Here is a 19053-nt window from a genome sequence, read left to right as displayed (position 1 = left end):
GTACACCTATATAGTATCATGCACAAACAAGTCTTCCTCCCCTCAACTAAACAGGCCATTCTTTGCTAACTGCCAGTATTACCCAGATGGTTTTCAAGATCAAATAGCCGTCAGAGTAAACAAGGCTAAAGTGGCACTTTGTCATGTTACTGAAATGTTAAAGGGTTCTCAAAACTCCATACTTAACAATATATTTGTACGTGTATTTATTATTCATGAAGTCAAACAGTTCTGGTAGTCATGTAAGAACAAATAGGCCTAAGAACACTATTTTTTGTCTCCTCCTCAACATTACAATTAATGCAATTAACCACCCGAGGCTGTGTGTTAACTGTCAAGATCACCACAGTCAGCTAAAAAGAACTGGAAAAATTCCATCTCCAGATAAAAAGGCCCCGAGATGGCCCAAGGACCTCTGGGAAATCCACCTAGGTCTAATGCTAGATAGTTGGGTTTCTTGACTGAAATGTCAGATATTGTGATTTAATACAACCTCTACACAACATTTTTGAGGCCTCTGTTTAGGAGGTCATTGCAAGGCAAGTGACACAATTATTAAACGTTTCAAAGTGGTTAACTGAGGCCATCATCTGGAGATTAAATGTATTACATCAAATATGTAATTATAGGTCGGTGGTTTCACAGTGCCACTTTGAGAATTAGGCAAACTAGGAATTTGCTGATGATAAATCTTGCCTAGGGCGCAAACTGTTTTCGACGGACATGCGTTTTAAAAATGTATTTTGAAGTTGATTGGTCCTACTGGTTGGTTTATTGGTTTATTGCGATACCCAGGGTTCGAACAATTAACAAATAGCTAGGGTTCGAACAATTAACAAAAGGCTATTTGTTAATTGTTCGAATATATATATATATATATATATATATATATATATATATATATATACACATTACAGATCAAAGACACAATCATCACAAAAAATATATATACAGTTTGCAAACAAATGGTGAATTGCCTTTTTGAAGTTTGCAAGACTGGACAGAGACGTGATGTTTGGTGGTAGGGTGTTCCAAAGATTGACTGCACGGTGGAGAAAGCTCTCACAGTCATAAGATAACTGCCCATATGTCAAGTTGAATTCCCACTTCCCAATCATGAAGAAAAGACATCCCGGCGACTCGCGAAGGGGACGGCGGGGGGTAAATTGCATTAATTGTATCAGGGTGGCTAGCCACTGGCTGCCTGGCGTATGTTCAGCCAGATCTTTAAGTCTGCACACGTGTGTGTTCGCCACAAATTTAAGTGAGTTGAATTGAATTAGGATTATAATTCTTAGTTCACCGTGTAGCAAATCGTAAAAAGTGAAGTGCTACTAAAATACGTGTGCCTAATGCTGGTCATATGAGTGGGTATTAATCTTGCAGCTACACTTTAGCAGAAGCCACAAGTGGACAAACGAAGTCAAGTGAAGTGCATAACTCAATCGGTAACTACAGTAGGCCTATTAATCGCAACATTTTCATTTCAATTAATCGTTTGTGAACTGCACATAATCAGGTGCAGCCTCTTGAGTTTTGGAAGATTGAATCTCCTGCCCTGGAAAGGTTATTGCATCCTTTCTGGCAAGTTTGTTGGCAGTCTAAATGTCATGTTGGCTAAGCTATCTCGATTCTCTTTCAAATAGCCTACTTTCTTGACCTCCAAATTAAATACAACGCCTGCTACGAATATTGAACTGACGTTTCATGATGGATAGGCTAAACGCCGTTAAATCGCCGCCGAACATTTCGGGTGTTATGGTCATTATTTTGGGGGCATTGTGCTAATATGGCAGATTTGTCTGGGAATCTGAAAAAACAACCAAAAGTTGTTCCTTTTTGTTTTTTCAGTAAGGAAACACCAAGGGTAGCCCCAGAAAATCGGTCACTCAATTCGATACCCCTTTGTAGCCTACAATTTACCGGTTCTCACCAAACTATATGCAATTTGGCATGAACTCAACCGAGTAGCCTAATTTGTTCTTTGGCAAATGTATGGATTTTTCTGGCTAGGCCTACCCTCTCTTGGCACTGGTCCCGATTTAACTATAGATCAATGTGGCCAGGACATTTTGAGTAGGCCTACTAGCCTATTTAAAATGCACAATTGTTCGTAAATTACTGCACAAATGGTAGGCTACAACAGTGACAGGTAGGTGTATCGGGCCCATGTTGCTGGAGGCCAACTTGCCTAATCGCCCCATCCCCCATACTAGTATATGGAGGACAGTTTACGTGAGGAACGTGCAGTGAAACTCGTTTACGCATTGTATTTTATCGGTGATTGTAGCCTTTTGTAATATTGTCTATTTTATAGGATTTACAGTTTGCAAGGCAGCTTCTTCAAGTTTTAAAGCACCAATTATAATTAATCAGAAAAGTAAATGTATCTAAACAATGGAAGTAGACTATAAATATTCATGTGATATGAATAACTGTTATAGCCTATCAGTGGTTATTATTATTATACAAATTAGCTTTGTGTTCCGACCATTTATTTGTGGACAAGGGAATCTCATCTCAATCTGTTTATCATCAGAGAATCAAACTGTTACCAGGCAGGGTAGAATTTTCTAGTACGTGTCCAAGACGCTGATTGGCTTGTATAGGCGGTGGGAGGAGCATATACTTTTAGGTACATAAATGTAATGTTCCATTGTTGTAATTGTGTTTTGTGTTCGGCTTGGCTGGTAGTTAGAATCAGGACCACCTTCTTCAGTAGTTTAATCAATTGTAGAGGCTAAAAATGCCGTGTAATAATTCAATGGACGAGAGTTATCCTCCTTCCCCTGCGGATCATGTGAGAGGTTGGCTGTCCTGGGGAAATTTGGAGCAGAGACTGACTGAAATCAAGATTAATCAGAGTCTATCGTCAGATGAATATAGTATGAATGAAAATGGTAAGTAAGCTATTCGAGCAGTGTCCCCTTTTCAAGTTTTATAAAGTTAACTAAATGCAGCAACATCTTCAGGATAAGGTTTGTAAGCCTCCAAAGGTTTAAAGTGGATGTACCAATTTGCCAATACGAAATTGTTTTGGGGGAATTGTTTCTTGGAAATTTAAAGGTATAATTTTAAGATTTATTGGAGTATGTTTATTAATGTTATTTTACTTGTCTTTTCCAGGATCGGTTTCAGACATGTCCCTGACATCAGAAAGCCACATGTTCTGTGATCCACTAGAGGAGACGCTGTGTGCACAGGTCGTCGAGACCATAGCACTGAAGCTTACTGACCCTTCTGACAATGTGCTGAGGTGCTCCAAGATCATTTTACCAGACCTTCTACTTCAAAATATTAGACAGAAACTTCTCCACTTGGCTGCTGCTGAGCCTTGCGGACTACGGGGGGCGCTCATTGATCTGTGTTTGGCACAGGGGGACCAGAAAAGTCTGTGTAGTGTTGACCGGTTAGCTGTTGAGCCTAGCTTGGTACCTACCTTCCATCTTACTCTGGTTCTCCGGCCAGATGCTGGGGGACTGTGGCCCAAGTTTCAAAAACTTTTTAGGGGGATCTATTCCCCTCCCAAGCACCGCATGACTATGAAGCATAGACACTCCCTGAGACTCAGTACTAGCTTTATGGCTATCAAAAGAAAGCTGTACAGTTCCGAAGAGTTGCTTGTGGAGGAGTGCTGACTGCCTTTCTTTGCCGATGGAATGATATATTGAGTGTCATTTGTGTGTGATTGTTAGTTACAAATGTTGCATCATTTATGGATTTTATAGAAGTTTAATACTTGAAATATATTTCCTTCTGTTGTGGGATATAAATGGGTATGGTCAGCATAAAGACCTTATAGGTTACTTTTTACTTGTTTTAAGAAACTCATATCTTTTTTGTTGTTGTTGGTAGCTATTCTATATGTTTTCATTGTAGAGTACTATCAACAGTAAGACAATCTTTTGTTGAATTTGAAACCATGCCTTTAACTACACTGTGATTTAAAACTTAAATATCCATGTTTAAACCAGGGTTCGTTTTTGTACTTTCACTGAGGTGTAATAACAGAATGCACTGTTTTCAAGCGCTTGTAAAGTTTGAGTTATTTTTTCTACACTGTTGATAATGTTTGGGGTTTATCCAAAGCTTCACAATTACCTCAAAATACAATTGGCTAAGCACAGACACTTTGCAGTTGGAACTAGCATCATATCTACAGTACGGGCCTACATTCCGTTAATAAAAACAGGGTCTGTATAACAAGGGTGAGAATGAAACAGCCATTTTTAATAAAAGAAATTAAGCCGTAAAACAGTAACTCAGGGATTAATTTTAATAAATACAATTTTATTTTCATTTGTGCAATACGTTCTCTTTTCAATACTTTCTAATCTCCATAACCTGACAAGCTACAAGCTAATCCACAGGGTACATTAAATTAAATTCTGAATGACATTAATTTGATAAATCAATTTAGCCCTGCATTGTTAAAAGTAAAATATTTACACAGGTGGTTGAACTATAAAAAAAATCTATACCTCTCAGTGGCTTAGATGTCTATAAGAAGGCCTTGAGGTTTCTCCATGAAACATGAATAGGGATAGAGAAAGATGTGTCTAGCAGCTTTTCTATTCCATTCAAAGTTTGCTTTAAATTTCAACCACAATACCAACTAGGTTTCTGCCAGCCTGAAGACACAGGTGTAACATCAGCAGTTGCCTAGTCCATCTCACAGTTCAACAGTAAGTCAGTCCACAGAACACTGCAGAGGGGTCCCTTGAAGGTGTCTGCAGCCCACCAGGTGTAAGGCGTTTCTGATTCTCTTAGATAGCTGCATCAAAATTCTCCAATTTGTTTGTGGGCTTCCATTGAGCTTCATTGATTAATTTCTTCAAATTCAATTCAAGTACCGAAAAATCTAGAGATGAATACACAAACGTAAAACATGTTATCTACGTACTTTCAAAGCATAGACAAATGCACATGCAGACAAATAGTTGATTGGTAGCTCACCCATTGCAGTGTCAAATGTTTCTAGCCATGTAGCATGACCTGGATCTCTGACAGTCTGGAACAGCTGGGAGTGCCCATCCTCTGAGCCCTTTGATATAAGTCAGAGTCTCCAAAATAACGGGCACGATACAGCAAGCCTTCCTCTGAAGAAAAAAGGACACACAAGAAAACATGTATTATCAAATATGAATGGGTATTTCAGGCTGGTGTTTTTAACCAATCGACTGTTCAGATTGAAGATTTGTGTCTGACTAACTCTGTTGCTTCTCCTTCCAACAATTGTTTCTGAGGTTGGAGATGTAGTCTTCCTCCACACTTCTCTCGACATTCTTCAGGTTGTTTCCAGAGTATTCATCTGTGAAGCGTTCACCCACATAATAAGGCACTTTTAGGAGCGGCGTATGTCTCTTATGAATATGGCCAGCTGACCTGGAAAAGGGAACATAATGACAATATTAAGTTAGAAAATAAGCAACTTATTTTCTTAATGAGATTATTTTAAAAAGTCCTATAGCTAGCTAGGTTTACTTACGGGCGGTAGCTAAGGCTGTAGGGAGGCTGGGACACCATCATTTGGCTGAGAGCAGAGACGACGATGAGGATGAGGATGGGCATGAGCTGGATAAACAGTGCCAGGCCTCCCTGACAGAGAATAGACTGTGTCAGACCACTCATCTCTAGTGTGGACTTTAGCATTTTCCTGAAAATAAGAAATGCATGGCACAAAACTGAGCAGATTTCACTTACTTCCCGGGGTTGTTCTCTCCTCTCTCCCCTATGCTGATGGCCAAAATGCATTCTTCCATTTCTGTAAACATGTACATTACCTGGAAAGTAAAACAAAGTAACATTGCTTAAAGACACATGTAGCCTAGCCATTAACCAGGTGTACATTTGATTGAATGTTTTGCAATTCTCAACTGACTTGATGGAAAGCCTCCTCCAAAGAACATGTTAAAGAGGTCTTCAGGTGAGATGTCTGCTTCAAAGTCATGGCGCTGTTGCCTCTGTCTGGTTGGGTGGGCTCTCTCTTCTCCATATTGGTCATACTGCTTACGTTTTTCTGTATTACTCAGCACAGCATACGCATTACCAATAGCTGGGAAACATAAAATCAATGTTATAATGTGCAGCATTGTCAATAACACAGGGGATGTAGTGTCTTAAGTAATAAGGCTATTGGCCTTATAGGGGACTGATGTATTCACCCTTAAATGCTTCTGTGGCTCCTGGTGCATGGTTTTTATCTGGATGGAATTTCAGAGCCAGTTTTCTGTAGGCCTTTTTTAGATCCTCCTCTGCAGCGTCCTTTTCAACTCCCAGAATCTCATAGTAATTTTTACAACTCTTGATCCTATAGCCAACCCAGATGCAACCGTCACATTGATGAGCAAATATATGTCAGACATGAACAAAAGAAAACTATCCTGATTAATAAATTACTATAGACTACTAACATTAGACATGAGACATGTCGGAGCCAGGGGCGGATTTACACACAGGCTACGTGGTGGGGGGGGGGTTGGGCTGGAGAAAGTGTATTTATTTGTTGAAAGCAGTGACTTGTCAGACAAGAAACACAACAGACATTTTAATGGACAATAACAAAGCAATATAAACACTTTGATATATGATTGGTTTGAACTAGTAAATCATTTGAATCAGCAAATGAGGGTCGTTAAGCGGCAAGGGTTGAGTCTTTTGATCCGCTCAAGTGTAGAACCCGAATAACACTGGTGACAACACTGGTGACTTACAAACTAGGGCTGGTGGATCTGTTGTATTGACGTTACATGTCATCGACTTCTTCTTAAAGTTAAAGACTGACTGAGACTATGACTAGGTTTGAAAAAAACAAGCATTTACCTCCACAAGCTTTGCTTGATTTCTTAATGTGACAGTAAACAATTTCAATTTTTTGCATTTTGAGATTGCATGTATTGGAAAGTGCTTCAAAAATTAAATGTATTATACAATTGTTGCTGGCATCTGACTGCATTAGACATACTAAATGTGTTGGCACATACTAAATATTTATATTGTATGAATGATGGATACTTATGTGGTACTGACTGAGTAAATGAAAGTTTAAAAACCAGTTGGCTACTGGTCTAGCTATTTTGTATGACATTGTATGGCATACATGTTTCTTCTTATGTCAGAGGATGTCCCGAGTGAGTACAAGTGCTTTGCCGTCAACCGTGTAACCCGTGTTATATTTGTACTATTGCCTGTATGATCGTCATCGTGTATTAAAGTTGGGGAATGGGTGGCACTGGGGATCCTTTAAGACATCCGTGCCCATGGCCTAATAAAGTGTCAATCCGTCCGTGTTTAAAGCTTGTGGTAGATATTTAGCATACTTAAAAAGATAAACAATCGTGAACTCACTTTTTCACAGCATCCAGCTGATCTGCAGTGTATGGTTTGGCTGCGTCTGTGGCATTCTCCGACGCATGAGAATCATTACCATGGCTGCGGTTCCTCACTCCAGAGCTATCCCCGTTCATAGGAGTACTATTTTCGTTCGGAGGTTTACCGTTCTGTGTGAGGGATTCCAATATATCTGACAGAGAGAAGGAGATGCTATGAGCAACAGCTCTGTCTGTGGTGGCTACATCTGGATCTTATACAAGATAGTTAGATATACATAGAAAACACAATAGGAGGCCCAAATGTAGGCAATATGTAAGGATCAGATACTACTGGACAACTACATCATGGAAGCTGGCAAACAAGAAAGATACAAATTAAAAGAGACAGAGTTTAAAACTGCCGTTAACGAGACACTTAAGACTTATTAGAGCCATGCCAGTAGTGCTACAAGGTAGTAACGTGGGTAGGCTACTTAAATAGTAAGCTACAGTAGCAACATGAAAGCACATAATCAACTGCAGACACGAAACGAGGTCAATCGAAAATAATTAACAGCGGTTGTGTGTCGTTTGAAAGAAACAGGACTACAAGTACCACACTAACCAGTTAGCTAGGATTCGCAAGCCATTGCAGATTTGTATCTACAGCAATGCCAATGCAATGGCCCAGAAAATGGCATGAAATCCAAGCTAAAATACAAATAACACTGACGTACTTTTAGCTTGGTCAGTTGGAAACAAGCGTTGTGCTTTCTCAAGAAACCTCCTAGATTTGTCTGGTTGGTTTTTGCTGAGTGCATTGAGGGCAATCTTTATACACCGTTCCGCTTCGTCCTTGTTTGATTCCATCGCGACAGTAGCGGAAATGTTTACTTGGCTCTGGACGCCGTAAGATGACGTTGAACAAGTAGGAACGTAAATAATGCGTCACTTCATGCATCGTGTCCTTGTGCATGTGACTGGCAGCTACAAATGTGGTTAATAGTGAAAACAATGTATCGATAAAATTATAGATTAAAGATAAGTATGTCATTAAGTGTGGTGTCCTTAGCAGCAGGCTTAAGCTTAAAATTAGCAATTCGCCAAACTACACGTACTGTGGTGAAAGCATATATTTGCCACTATTCAACAAACGAGGTAATTTCATCAACTGACCATGGAACATGGCCAAGAAAGAAAACGTCGAGGAAAAAGAACCAAAAGCTTAAATTCAATGAACATCTATCTTGGGAGGAACGATTGGCGGATGCTGTGACCCCGTTGTGGAGGCTGAATTACAATGAACAATTGGAACTAAAACAGAGGAAGCAGAAGGATATCCTGCTTCAGCTCTCGGACCAGATTTCAATGAGAAACTCTTCACAACTGACTTCAGCATCACATTCAACAATAAATAACAGTAAACTTAGTTTACCTTTACTTCCTATAAAGGCATCACCTGCTATCGTTGGCTACCGTAACAAATCCAACTTCTCTGTCAACAGAGGAGTTGATGGCAACCCAAAGACGGTTGGTTTTTATGTTGGCACAGGCAAAGCTGGTAATATTGTCTGTGTCAATGGGGATAACCTCATTAACATGCCAGAAAAACACCTGCTGGTGGCCAGATGCTACCAGAACTTTATCCGCCTTTCTCCTCTGGAACCCTGCCTCCTCTTCCATACTGGGGGCCACTGGAGAGATATCACAGTAAGAACCAATACAAAGGGACATACTATGGCAATAGTGTACTTCCATCCACAGAGCCTGACTCCAGAGGAAATAGACTTCCACAAATCGGCTCTAGTGGAGTACTTCGTCCAGGGACCTGGAGTCGTCTGTCAGCTCAACTCCCTGTACTTCCAGGAAAGTTCTGTGACTCGCTGTAGTCATGAGGAATCTCCCTACCAGCTCCTACATGGCTGCCCACACATATACGAGGAGGTAATTACCAGCTTTGGATAATTCCTACAAAGGTTAATTGTATTAATTAAAGTAAGCACTGATCTCATTCCTATCATCCTCAGGTGTTGGGGTTTAAGTTTCGCATCTCAGCAGATGCATTTTTCCAGGTGAACCAGGGAGCTGCAGAGGTGCTCTATCACACCGTGAGAGAGATGTGCCTACCAGACAGAGGAAGAAGAGAAAGAGGGGGTATCCTCCTGGATTTGTGCTGTGGAACAGGTGCCATTGGCATTGCCATGTCCCCCAGAGTGGACAGAGTCATTGGCATCGAGCTCATTGAACAGGCTGTGGAGGATGCCAGACACAATGCAGCCCTCAATGGGGTGTTCAACTGTGAATTCCTTCAGGGAAAAGCAGAAGTGGTTCTGCCTCAACTAATACCCGAGCTGAGCTCTATTAGTAGGGAGCTAACAGTTGTGGTAAACCCTGCCCGCTCCGGCCTGCACTACCGTGTGGTCCGGGCACTACGGAACACTCCCTCTGTCCGCAGGCTGGTCTATATATCCTGTAAACCTGAGGGAGAGGCCATGAGGAACTTCAAGGAGTTGTGCTGCAGTCCAGACCCTCAAAAGAAGCTCATAGGAGAAGAGTTTTCTCTGAGAGTGGCTGTGCCTGTAGACATGTTCCCACAAACACCACACTGTGAACTTGTGCTACTGTTTGAAAGATGAGCTGCTGGGATCCTTTTGAGAAGTGGACAGAGTGCAATTATGATGATTTAATACAAATGTCCTCATTACAGCACTTTGGATCTCTACTATCAACACTAGATGGAGCCATTTCAGGTGTGTCAAGGCAGTTCTCTATTACCAATCTACATTAGTAGCAATTCAAGTGTCGACACCAAAGTTCATACCTACCTGCGCCCACTCTGAACTGCACTCAATGTGCGTTACCGTAGTTTTGTGGGAGTGGATTTGAAGGGAGAGGGTGGGACACATTGGTTTGAATCGTGTCAAACAGAAGCAAAAATAACTAGCTTTGCAAAACTTGCCAAACCCAGCTTCAAAAACAAAACTTTTTTTTTTTTTTTTATGACATCTTAGTCATCACCTGAGCACTTTTTTCTGATTAGATTAAAACAATGCAAAAGAGTAGTTCTGAAGGTAATGAAATAGTGGTGGCACTCTGCTATCATTGACAGACGTATTTAGGATCTTCAAGTGTATTGTGATTTTACAGTACAAAAGGCCCATACAAAGTGCATAAAGAAAGTACAAAGTCAAAGATCAAGGATCTAAAGTACTAGTATTTTATCAGAAGAAAACTTTATTGTATGTATTTATGATGCGTAGGTAGTTAGTTAGTAGTGAGTGGTTTAAACCGGACCTCAGTACCTAGTGTTGTTCCAGCTCGTGTACCATGTTTTTGGAATGACAATAAATTCTCCTTATCCTTGTTAGTGATGCTAGATGAACACATACACACGTGGGTAGCCGTGACACCAACACACACACTTTAGTATCCACACAATGAAATTACGTTCTCTGCATTATCCCCCATCCTGTTGTCCTTCCTCGACGGACAGCCAGGAGCAGTGATCAGTCATATCTGCTGGTGTCAAAAGGCGACTGAAGTCGCTCATCTTGTGCCTTGGCCAGGGACATGAGCAAAAGAGCAATTGGTCCTGTATGGTTTTATTGGGGTTCTTTGTGGAAACCTTTGTGAGCACATACAGACATATATACATGCAACATTTATATGTTCATTGAACATACAAACTCCACACAGGATAAACCAGGAGACACCCCACAGGAGCACCAACAGGCTCCAAGCGACAATCAAACCCACAATCTTCTTGCTCCCAGCCACTATGAACTGTGAGCTAACGTATTACATCATAACTGCAAAAAGTGAGGGGAGTTTTGTCTGATAAGAGGACACAGGGTAGATGTCAGAGCTTGTGTATGACCTGCTGGTACCTTTTTATAAAGCAGACAGCATGTCAACATTGGTGATGGGGAAAGCGATAATGCATCTTGCCACATATTTGGCCTTCCGTACCCTTCTTGCACGACACATTCTTTGGTCGGGACATACCCTGATTGCTTCAGAATTCAGATTTTTATTAGGTATGACAGATTATAGATGCAACATTTATAACTGGGGATTCTTGTCTTTTCTTTTTTATATCCGTTGCCCCCCTGGGATACTGGGTCTAAAGTCTCCCATGTGTTATGTTCACCAGAAGACCTCCCAAATACCAAATGTATCCTTCTTCCAATGATCTTGCTGTGTCACAGAATCCAGTCATTGAATACAAAAAAAAAATATATATATATATATTGGAGATCCAAATGTTGTGTGTGCTATATTTACTTTAGAGCTCTCTATAACAATAAAATGTATAGAATCCTACGGTTTTACATACAACCGATGTTAGTTATTTACTGTGCCTTTTGTTAATCTAAATTAAATCTATTCACAGGATTTTTGACACATTTTACATTTGTAGTATCCTTTTGTTACTGTGTATGCATAGGGACAGCTGTGGCTGTCCCTATGCATAACTTTTATAGAGGGTTGCTAGGGTGTTTTTTAATTACTCATCATAAACTACTCTACAATTTTTTATCATGTTTTCAACAAAAAGATTAGATGTATATCTGCATAGATTACTCATCATACAACTAAGGCAAGTCGACAGGTTCCAACCAGTACAGTAATGCTACGTTGACGCTAAAGGTGTTTTTCTACAAACCAAAAATAATATTAGGCGTGAATTCGGGTAATCTGGGACATTGGGTAATGTGGGACACTTAAACTCCAGAGTGTTTTCTTCCCTGCTATGACAATGTCAAGTCCACAGAACTTTGACTATATGTTAAGCATGGATGTTATTGGTGTGGTGTCACAGAAAGGGTCAGGGCACTAGTCTATTAGGGAGCTCCAATGAGAAAATGCATGCAAAAAATGTCCCAGATTACCCGAATTCACCCTATACTATTTAAGGTAGCATTACTTTAGATGTAATTTTAAGATTACATTAACATTTAAAGGTAACATTATTAAATGTGATGCTACCTTTAAACCTTGTGCAGATGGTTAACATCAACCTACTATTGTGTGTAAGATACACATCATGTTATTTGTCTACCTGGTACAGTCCCCCAAATAGAAATATAATTGTTCAAATTACCATTTGGAGTGACCTACTTTTAAGCCCTAGCTCACGTAGGCTACTGCTGGTCACTGAAATTTAAAGATGGTTGCACGCCTATGAAGCAAACCATCTCTGTTGACATACCTTATGTAATCCCCAAACAAATACATGATCATGACTAAACAATGAGTGTTACTGTGAAAAAAAAAGAAAAAAAAGACATCTGAACGACTTTCACCCGTGGATGTCGAACATCAGATGACAGGGAACCAATGAAAAAGTCAGGGCAATGTGGCATCCTCCCCGACCAATTGCATGCTTTAAAAAGACGACTGAAATTCACAAAGCGGAGGTTGGCTACTGGGCGCGTTCAGCATCACGAGGCATTCGCAATAGAATATCAATTGAGCTTTTTCTTCTGTCAATCTTTGGTAGATATAAACCAACTCGTTGAAGTTTATACGGTAAGTCAGTTGGAGACTTAGTGAAAATATTTGTGTGCATGCTATTGTGTTGCCAGTGCTTTGCTTGTCCGCTTCGGTGTCAAGACCCACGCAGCACTGCTTGCTGAAAGTGTTACATAGTCTAGTTCCTGGACGGATGGTATTGGTTGAGTTTACTGCGTAGGCTATCTGTCTTCAATTGAATGCTCCATTCTTTGTACAGTATCAGGTCTCTGCACATTACTTGATCGAGAAAATGACAGAAACGGAGACAAGGACTACCAATCCTCGCAAGCAACAGAACGGAAAGGTTGTGGCAGAAACATCAGCGATGGAAGATGTTTTTGATGACAGCTACAAAGAGAAGGATGGTCCAAAACCACCGAGGAGATTGGTGTGGAGAAATATCATATCAATGCTACTGTTACATACAGGGGCGGTTTATGGAGTGACGCTCATCCCATCCGCATCAAGTTTAACTCTCGTTTGGAGTAAGTACATTCCATAATTACTATTTTGAATTTTCCACTCGCATGATCAATCCAGATCCTCCGATATTCATAGAGTACAGAATGTGCTAGCGGGCTGTGCTGGTGAATAGGTCACATGGTGGCGTTATATACAGTATGTAAATGCGTAGCCAAGTGTTGAATGTGGGTAGATCTATTTTGGCCGGGCTCCGAATATTTGTCACTTTTCAGGAAAAATATAGACTTACATGACGCGACGACCTACACTTAAAAGTATTAGCAAAATGATACCGACAATATAGGCTTACTGTACACCAGGTAGGCCAATAGTCTATATCGTGAAGCCCTATTCATGTGTTTCCTCATGAAATAACTTTGTAGCTCAGTCGCACTATTATGGTAAGGCAGACCAATTTTCGTGCTAAAGGTAGACCAGTGAAGGATGACTCAAATTACTGAACAGCCCAAACTTTGTTTCCACAGTTGCACAGGCAATTTTTTTCTCTCAGTCTTTGCAATGCTGAACTGCATATTATTTCACTGGGCGAGACAAAGGACAATCGCCATTGCAATAGACATTCCATTGTGTGCTACATAGCACCACAACAGAATGTCCTTCTTTCCTGGTTGGAGGCCCCCGGTTCTCACATCCTTAGCAGCCTTGTCTGGATTCACATAGAGCAACATTCAGCAGTTTTGAAAAAACAAGTGTGAGATGGCTAGCAGATATGCATACATACGCCCACTGGCAGCTTCAAACATAAATAACTCCATAGCAGTGATACTGGGAGGGGGGATAGGCAACACATGGCCACCTCAATATTGCATTGTTGGTAGAAAATTAATTTCTCTGTGTCATTGTTAAGGTTTTCTAGGAATGTGTGTGCCAGATGTTTATACTCCTTAGTCCTTTGACTGTGGTCACTTTACCTTGTTAACCACAAACTTAATCAATGAATAAACTAACCTCTCTATCTTTTGGCCAGGTTTAATGTGCTTCATCACGAGTGCTCTTGGTATCACCGCTGGAGCACACAGACTATGGAGTCACAGATCCTACAAAGCTTCTTTCCCACTGAAAGTCTTCCTTGGCCTAGCCAACTCAATGGCCTTTCAGGTAAATCAATCTGAATGCGTGTTCTTCACAGACTAATAAACAAATCATCATATGCTTATTTCTGTGTAAGGGCAAGGCATTTTATGGCAAGATGGTCATTGCAAATCCATTACATGTTTAAACCCTGCATCTATGAACAAATCAGCAACATTCATCTCAGGTTTTAACAAAGATGCTTGTCATCTGAGCAGTGTGCATCTGGGATCTCTTGCCTGCTGATAGTTCCCCTAATTTCAATTCCAATAGTTCTATGTTTATTGAGTTAAACTGTTTCGCATTATTATGAAGTGCAAGCCTCTCTTTGTGAATCCAATGTAATCCTCGTTCTGTGTCATTGCAGAATGACATCTACGAGTGGGCAAGGGACCACCGGGTTCACCACAAGTACTCAGAGACTGATGCAGACCCCCACAATGCATTGAGGGGCTTTTTCTTTTCTCACATCGGCTGGCTGTTGGTACGGAAACACCCTGATGTCATCGAGAAGGGAAAGAAGTTGGAGCTTTCTGATCTGAAGGCAGATAAAGTTGTGATGTTCCAGAGACAGTAAGGACATGATCCACCCCTCACCCCTAGACACATGACATTTGACGTGAAACTGGTTTAGTTCCAGGTTCTCTGTTTTTGATCATTAAAATGTTGCAGTGTGGTCGTGTAAGAGACAGAAAAGTACCAATCTTACTTGTAGTGTTGGCTATTTAACATTGTCATGCCATACCAGTCTCGCACAAGAAATCTTTCTGTAGCGCAGTTAATCATCAATCTTAAGGGACAGTCCAGTCATATACTTGGTGAAGTTTGAATAGGACAGTTTGCAGTACACTCCGATAGACTTGGTTTTATTTCAACCCAGGCTTGATCACACAGGCAGCTCATGAGTGTCTAGTGGTAAAGCCATTTCCCCATTCAAACCCTGGTCACAATAGGAAATGGCACTCTGGGTCAGTGTGATCATGACAGCCCTTTGGGGGCAGATTTGCTGATAAGGCCTGCAATCTCTGGTAGTTGGCAGACTCAGAGAAAATAGACTGTCCGTTTATCTCTAGGCCAGCTCTATTGGATGCATTCCTAAACGGGCGTCGTGGCTGCTCAAAGGGGAATTAACATTTGCAAACACCTATCAGAGCACTATTCTAAACATGACTGCTGTGAATTGCAAAGGGCTATTGGTTGTACTCTGTAGTTTTTTGTAAAAGAATGGGCCAATTTCTTCCTCATCAGATCATACAATTTGCCTGTGTTTATCACACTCCTACATGCAGCCAGGCAGACACACTCACCAACCCACAGTTACTACAGTCATTACATAGTTGCATAATACCCGACCATCAGTCACAGTCTGGCATGGAGCCAAAGTGAAGATGTTTGCATGCAACCTCACACAGTCACATGATCAGACGGAGCTTCATGTTCTTCTCTGCCCTTGCTTCTCCTCAGGTACTATAAGCTGTCTGTGGTGCTGCTGTGTTTCCTGATGCCCATGTTGGTTCCCTGGTACTTTTGGGGGGAGTCCTTGTTGGTGGCGTACTTTGTGCCTGCCATCCTGAGGTACACCCTGGTACTTAACGCCACCTGGCTGGTCAACAGTGCAGCCCATATGTGGGGCAACAGGCCCTATGACCAGGGGATCAACCCCAGGGAGAATCGGTTTGTGGCTTTCAGCGCCATAGGTAAGGAACAAGCCAAATGTGAGGGTTTCCTAGCTCTCTTGAGTGTGTGTCTCATGTAAATTCATACTGGCAACATGATTGCTCTATCTGTGAATGGCCATCATGCAAACTCCAGTAGCACTCCCTGGGCTGTTGGGAATTCAGCAGTTGGGAATTCATAGGGTAGAACTAGCTAATCCAATGCAATTGCTTATGTTTTAGTCCCGGTTTTTGCATGCAAAGAGAGCTTTTGTCAGTCCCATCGCATGGGATATATTTAGAGAATGTTAAGGCCTATTTCCTATCCAAATGCATAATGTGACTATCATTTCTAAGGCAACGTAATTATGTATTATGGTCTGCTTTCCAGGCAAACAATGACTATTTCCTTTTGATTTCCAGGGGAGGGCTTTCACAACTACCATCACACGTTTCCCTTCGACTATGGCACTAGCGAGTTTGGTGTCAAGTTGAACCTCACCACTGCCTTCATAGACCTTATGTGCTACCTGGGACTGGCCAGGGACTGCAAGAAGGTGTCCAAAGACATGGCCATGGCTCGGGCCGAGCGAACAGGTGATGGGAGCCACAAAAGTGGCTAGGTGTCATGTCTCGCGCGTAATGTACTCTACAACAGGCCAAACCAGGAGAGAATGTAGCTTCAGTAATCACAGCAGTAGTGGTGTGTAGTGATGACCACGGTTCATGTCTCTGCTTGTTTTTGAGTTCAACCTATATCTGAGTTCCTCAGACTAATATTGGCTTTAAATGGTCCTAGACCTTTCAGTATAGTGTGTGTGTGTTTGTATGTTTTGAAATGCATTAGTCAACTATCTGCAATAGCAAATAACTTGGCTGGAAATGTAAGCACAGTGTTTAACCTGTTGTGTCCCAAACAGGCACTTAACTGTGTGAATATCAGCAAAGTGTGGTTGAGATGGGTCATGTAGAGTAAAAATGATATTCCAACCAAGCAACCTGTCATTTGTGCACCAAAATCAAAAGGAGCACATTAACCTCTTAATTATTTATTTGATATTAATATCTCTTGGTGGCACTTATTGTTAAGTGATACAGTTCTTCTTCCCATTTCGGCGAAGCAAGGCTCGACTTGATCATGTGTCTTTAGTAGGAGCCAAGCTATGTTTTCCTGCATGTAAAGATGTGTCAGTAGCACATTTGCTGACATTCTTTCCATAAGGATGGAATTGAATTTGGGGCCAAACCCTGCTTTAGTGTATTTTATTTGTTATTAAGCAACCTTATTCGGTCCTCTTGATCATAAGCTGCTGTGTTATACAGCCGACTTCACAAGTCCATGTAATCTTCAAAGGTCTCCATTTATCAAATATCATACAGTGTACATACATTATAATGTACTAGTCAATTTGCATACATATAAACCACAAGATGTGTCCTGTCCAAGGTGCTCTTAACTGAGGTCTTCCTCCTCGTAGTGGACGAAGTTCTCTGAAACTTGTTGAGTGTCTGTGTATAACACCACGTATACCTCTAGATTTGCTAGTCTCAAAGGAACCCCCTAAGGCCTCCTCTCCCTCTGTACTTTAAGAAATATTATGGGATTTGACAGGTAAAAACGTGTCTCTACCTCCTGTTTGCCCTTATATTGGCCGTTTTGGAATTTACATCACGTTGCTTTTACCCATTTTATCCTGTTATCTCTATAAGTGCTTAGAAGGTAGGACTTATGGGGTTGTTTGGTAACTGGCAGATAATGTGGCAAAGGTGTTGGTGACCTTAGTGAGATGGTTGATGCTTGATTTTCCATCTGCTTCAATGACGCACCTTTGCACTGAAATATAGAAAATTACTTCTCAGTCTTATACCGAGATGTTTTTTGTGTCATTTATTTTATACTCTTATTGCAAAAGAAAGTAGACAGCCGTGGCTGCACTAGCCTCCCTCTAGTAAACAGACTTGTAAAGCATTTACTGTATGTGTTTGTCTCCATCTTGACAATACTAGTCAGGATTCTCGCCCAAATGCCTTATGGAGGTTATGTGATTTGCTTGTTGCACATCTAGACATGTCTAATAAAAGATTAATGCAACATTTATGAAGGAATTGGGTCTGTTCAAAAGGATCATATTATCCAAGTGTGAGGATTGGAAAATATGCTTTGAAAATGTCATTTGGCTGTGTTATTTAATTACTTGATGTCTCTATTTGTGGAAGGGAGATGGCTAGAATAACTGTAATCTCTTTAACTCAAGAGGAAGACTATATGAATAGTCTTTCATGATATTTAAGTCATATTTTTGTGATGAAGACTGAAAAAAAAAGAAAAAGAATCTACATTTTGAAAACTGTCCCTTTTGGGCTCCGGAAATACAGTAAACTCAGATTTAGTAATGAACTCATTAATGAAATTGTAATAATATTTGTCAAACTTGCTCTACCTTTTTCTGTGCAATTATTTTATACAGTGTTAACTTCTTGAAGTCTGAATGCCTTAAAAAAAAAACTGCCGCATTTTTTCAAGGAATGTTTTACCCACTGTATGTACCGTAAATAAACAACATTTTCTACATGTTGGAAATCTTGGCTCACCGTCTTTATTCTCGTCCTATAACTTGTCCTAATCCTAAAATGAATACAATTGTTTATTACCTTTACCTGTAACTACTGCATAGCATCTGTGACTTAGGTCAAAAAATGGGGAAGCTTGTAAATGAGACTATCTTTATACACAGCATCTCGTTCTGGCTTACTGGATCATGACTGCTGCTCAGTGGTTCCCAATTCAAATCAATTTGAAGGGATGTGTTGTGTGAGTATGTGTATACTAGCTTTCAGCAATATAAGATTTGCTGACAAATCATTAAAATGGGGCTAAAACTCAGGTCTATTGTTTTTATGAATATTTTATTTTTAGAAGTGCTTTCATCAAAACACTTTTTGTGTGTGTGTGTGTGTGTGTGGGGGGGGGGGTTATTGGTCACATTTGATCTTGACCCTCTCTGTCTCTTTTTATG

General features: G+C 40.7%; 4 protein-coding genes across 5 annotated transcripts; 3 read left to right on the top strand and 1 right to left on the bottom strand.

Annotated features, from left to right (window-relative positions):
• The first annotated feature begins 2356 nt into the window (after nucleotides 1-2356).
• LOC146268039 (DNA damage-inducible transcript 4 protein-like) lies at nucleotides 2357-4220 on the top strand. Its single transcript, XM_084710219.1, has 2 exons — nucleotides 2357-2900; nucleotides 3127-4220. The coding sequence occupies exons 1-2, from the start codon at nucleotides 2747-2749 to the stop codon at nucleotides 3636-3638; spliced, it is 666 nt and encodes a 221-aa protein (XP_084566345.1). The 5' UTR covers nucleotides 2357-2746; the 3' UTR covers nucleotides 3639-4220.
• Nucleotides 4221-4253: 33 nt separating this feature from the next.
• dnajb12a (DnaJ heat shock protein family (Hsp40) member B12a) lies at nucleotides 4254-8208 on the bottom strand. Its single transcript, XM_084710217.1, has 9 exons — nucleotides 8048-8208; nucleotides 7348-7522; nucleotides 6165-6310; nucleotides 5882-6055; nucleotides 5704-5783; nucleotides 5489-5598; nucleotides 5213-5385; nucleotides 4957-5099; nucleotides 4254-4861 (listed from the first exon to the last, which is right to left on the bottom strand). Exons 1-8 carry the CDS (start codon nucleotides 8178-8180, stop codon nucleotides 4978-4980), a joined length of 1113 nt encoding a protein of 370 aa, XP_084566343.1. The 5' UTR covers nucleotides 8181-8208; the 3' UTR covers nucleotides 4254-4861; nucleotides 4957-4977.
• Nucleotides 8209-8267: 59 nt separating this feature from the next.
• On the top strand, nucleotides 8268-11719 carry trmt2b (tRNA methyltransferase 2B). 2 transcript variants are annotated; one of them, XR_014768918.1, is made up of 3 exons: nucleotides 8268-9254; nucleotides 9338-10060; nucleotides 11440-11719. XR_014768918.1 is itself a non-coding variant. In XM_084710215.1 (2 exons), exons 1-2 carry the CDS (start codon nucleotides 8358-8360, stop codon nucleotides 9944-9946), a joined length of 1506 nt encoding a protein of 501 aa, XP_084566341.1. In that variant the 5' UTR covers nucleotides 8268-8357; the 3' UTR covers nucleotides 9947-11719. The 2 variants fall into 2 exon arrangements, 1 of the variants encoding a protein (XP_084566341.1); XM_084710215.1 differs by having other exon boundaries at nucleotides 9338-11719.
• Nucleotides 11720-12515: 796 nt separating this feature from the next.
• On the top strand, nucleotides 12516-18617 carry scdb (stearoyl-CoA desaturase b). The gene is made up of 6 exons (XM_084710216.1): nucleotides 12516-12842; nucleotides 13045-13312; nucleotides 14278-14408; nucleotides 14749-14954; nucleotides 15846-16078; nucleotides 16460-18617. The coding sequence occupies exons 1-6, from the start codon at nucleotides 12651-12653 to the stop codon at nucleotides 16657-16659; spliced, it is 1230 nt and encodes a 409-aa protein (XP_084566342.1). The 5' UTR covers nucleotides 12516-12650; the 3' UTR covers nucleotides 16660-18617.
• Nucleotides 18618-19053: the final 436 nt, after the last annotated feature.

The sequence above is a fragment of the Hypomesus nipponensis genome, chromosome 11 (genome assembly GCF_054491055.1).
Source record: "Hypomesus nipponensis isolate SF chromosome 11, ASM5449105v1, whole genome shotgun sequence".
Lineage (NCBI taxonomy): Eukaryota > Metazoa > Chordata > Actinopteri > Osmeriformes > Osmeridae > Hypomesus > Hypomesus nipponensis.
The sequence above is the reverse complement of the archived record's forward strand: the minus strand, read 5'-3'. Positions and strand labels throughout refer to the sequence as shown.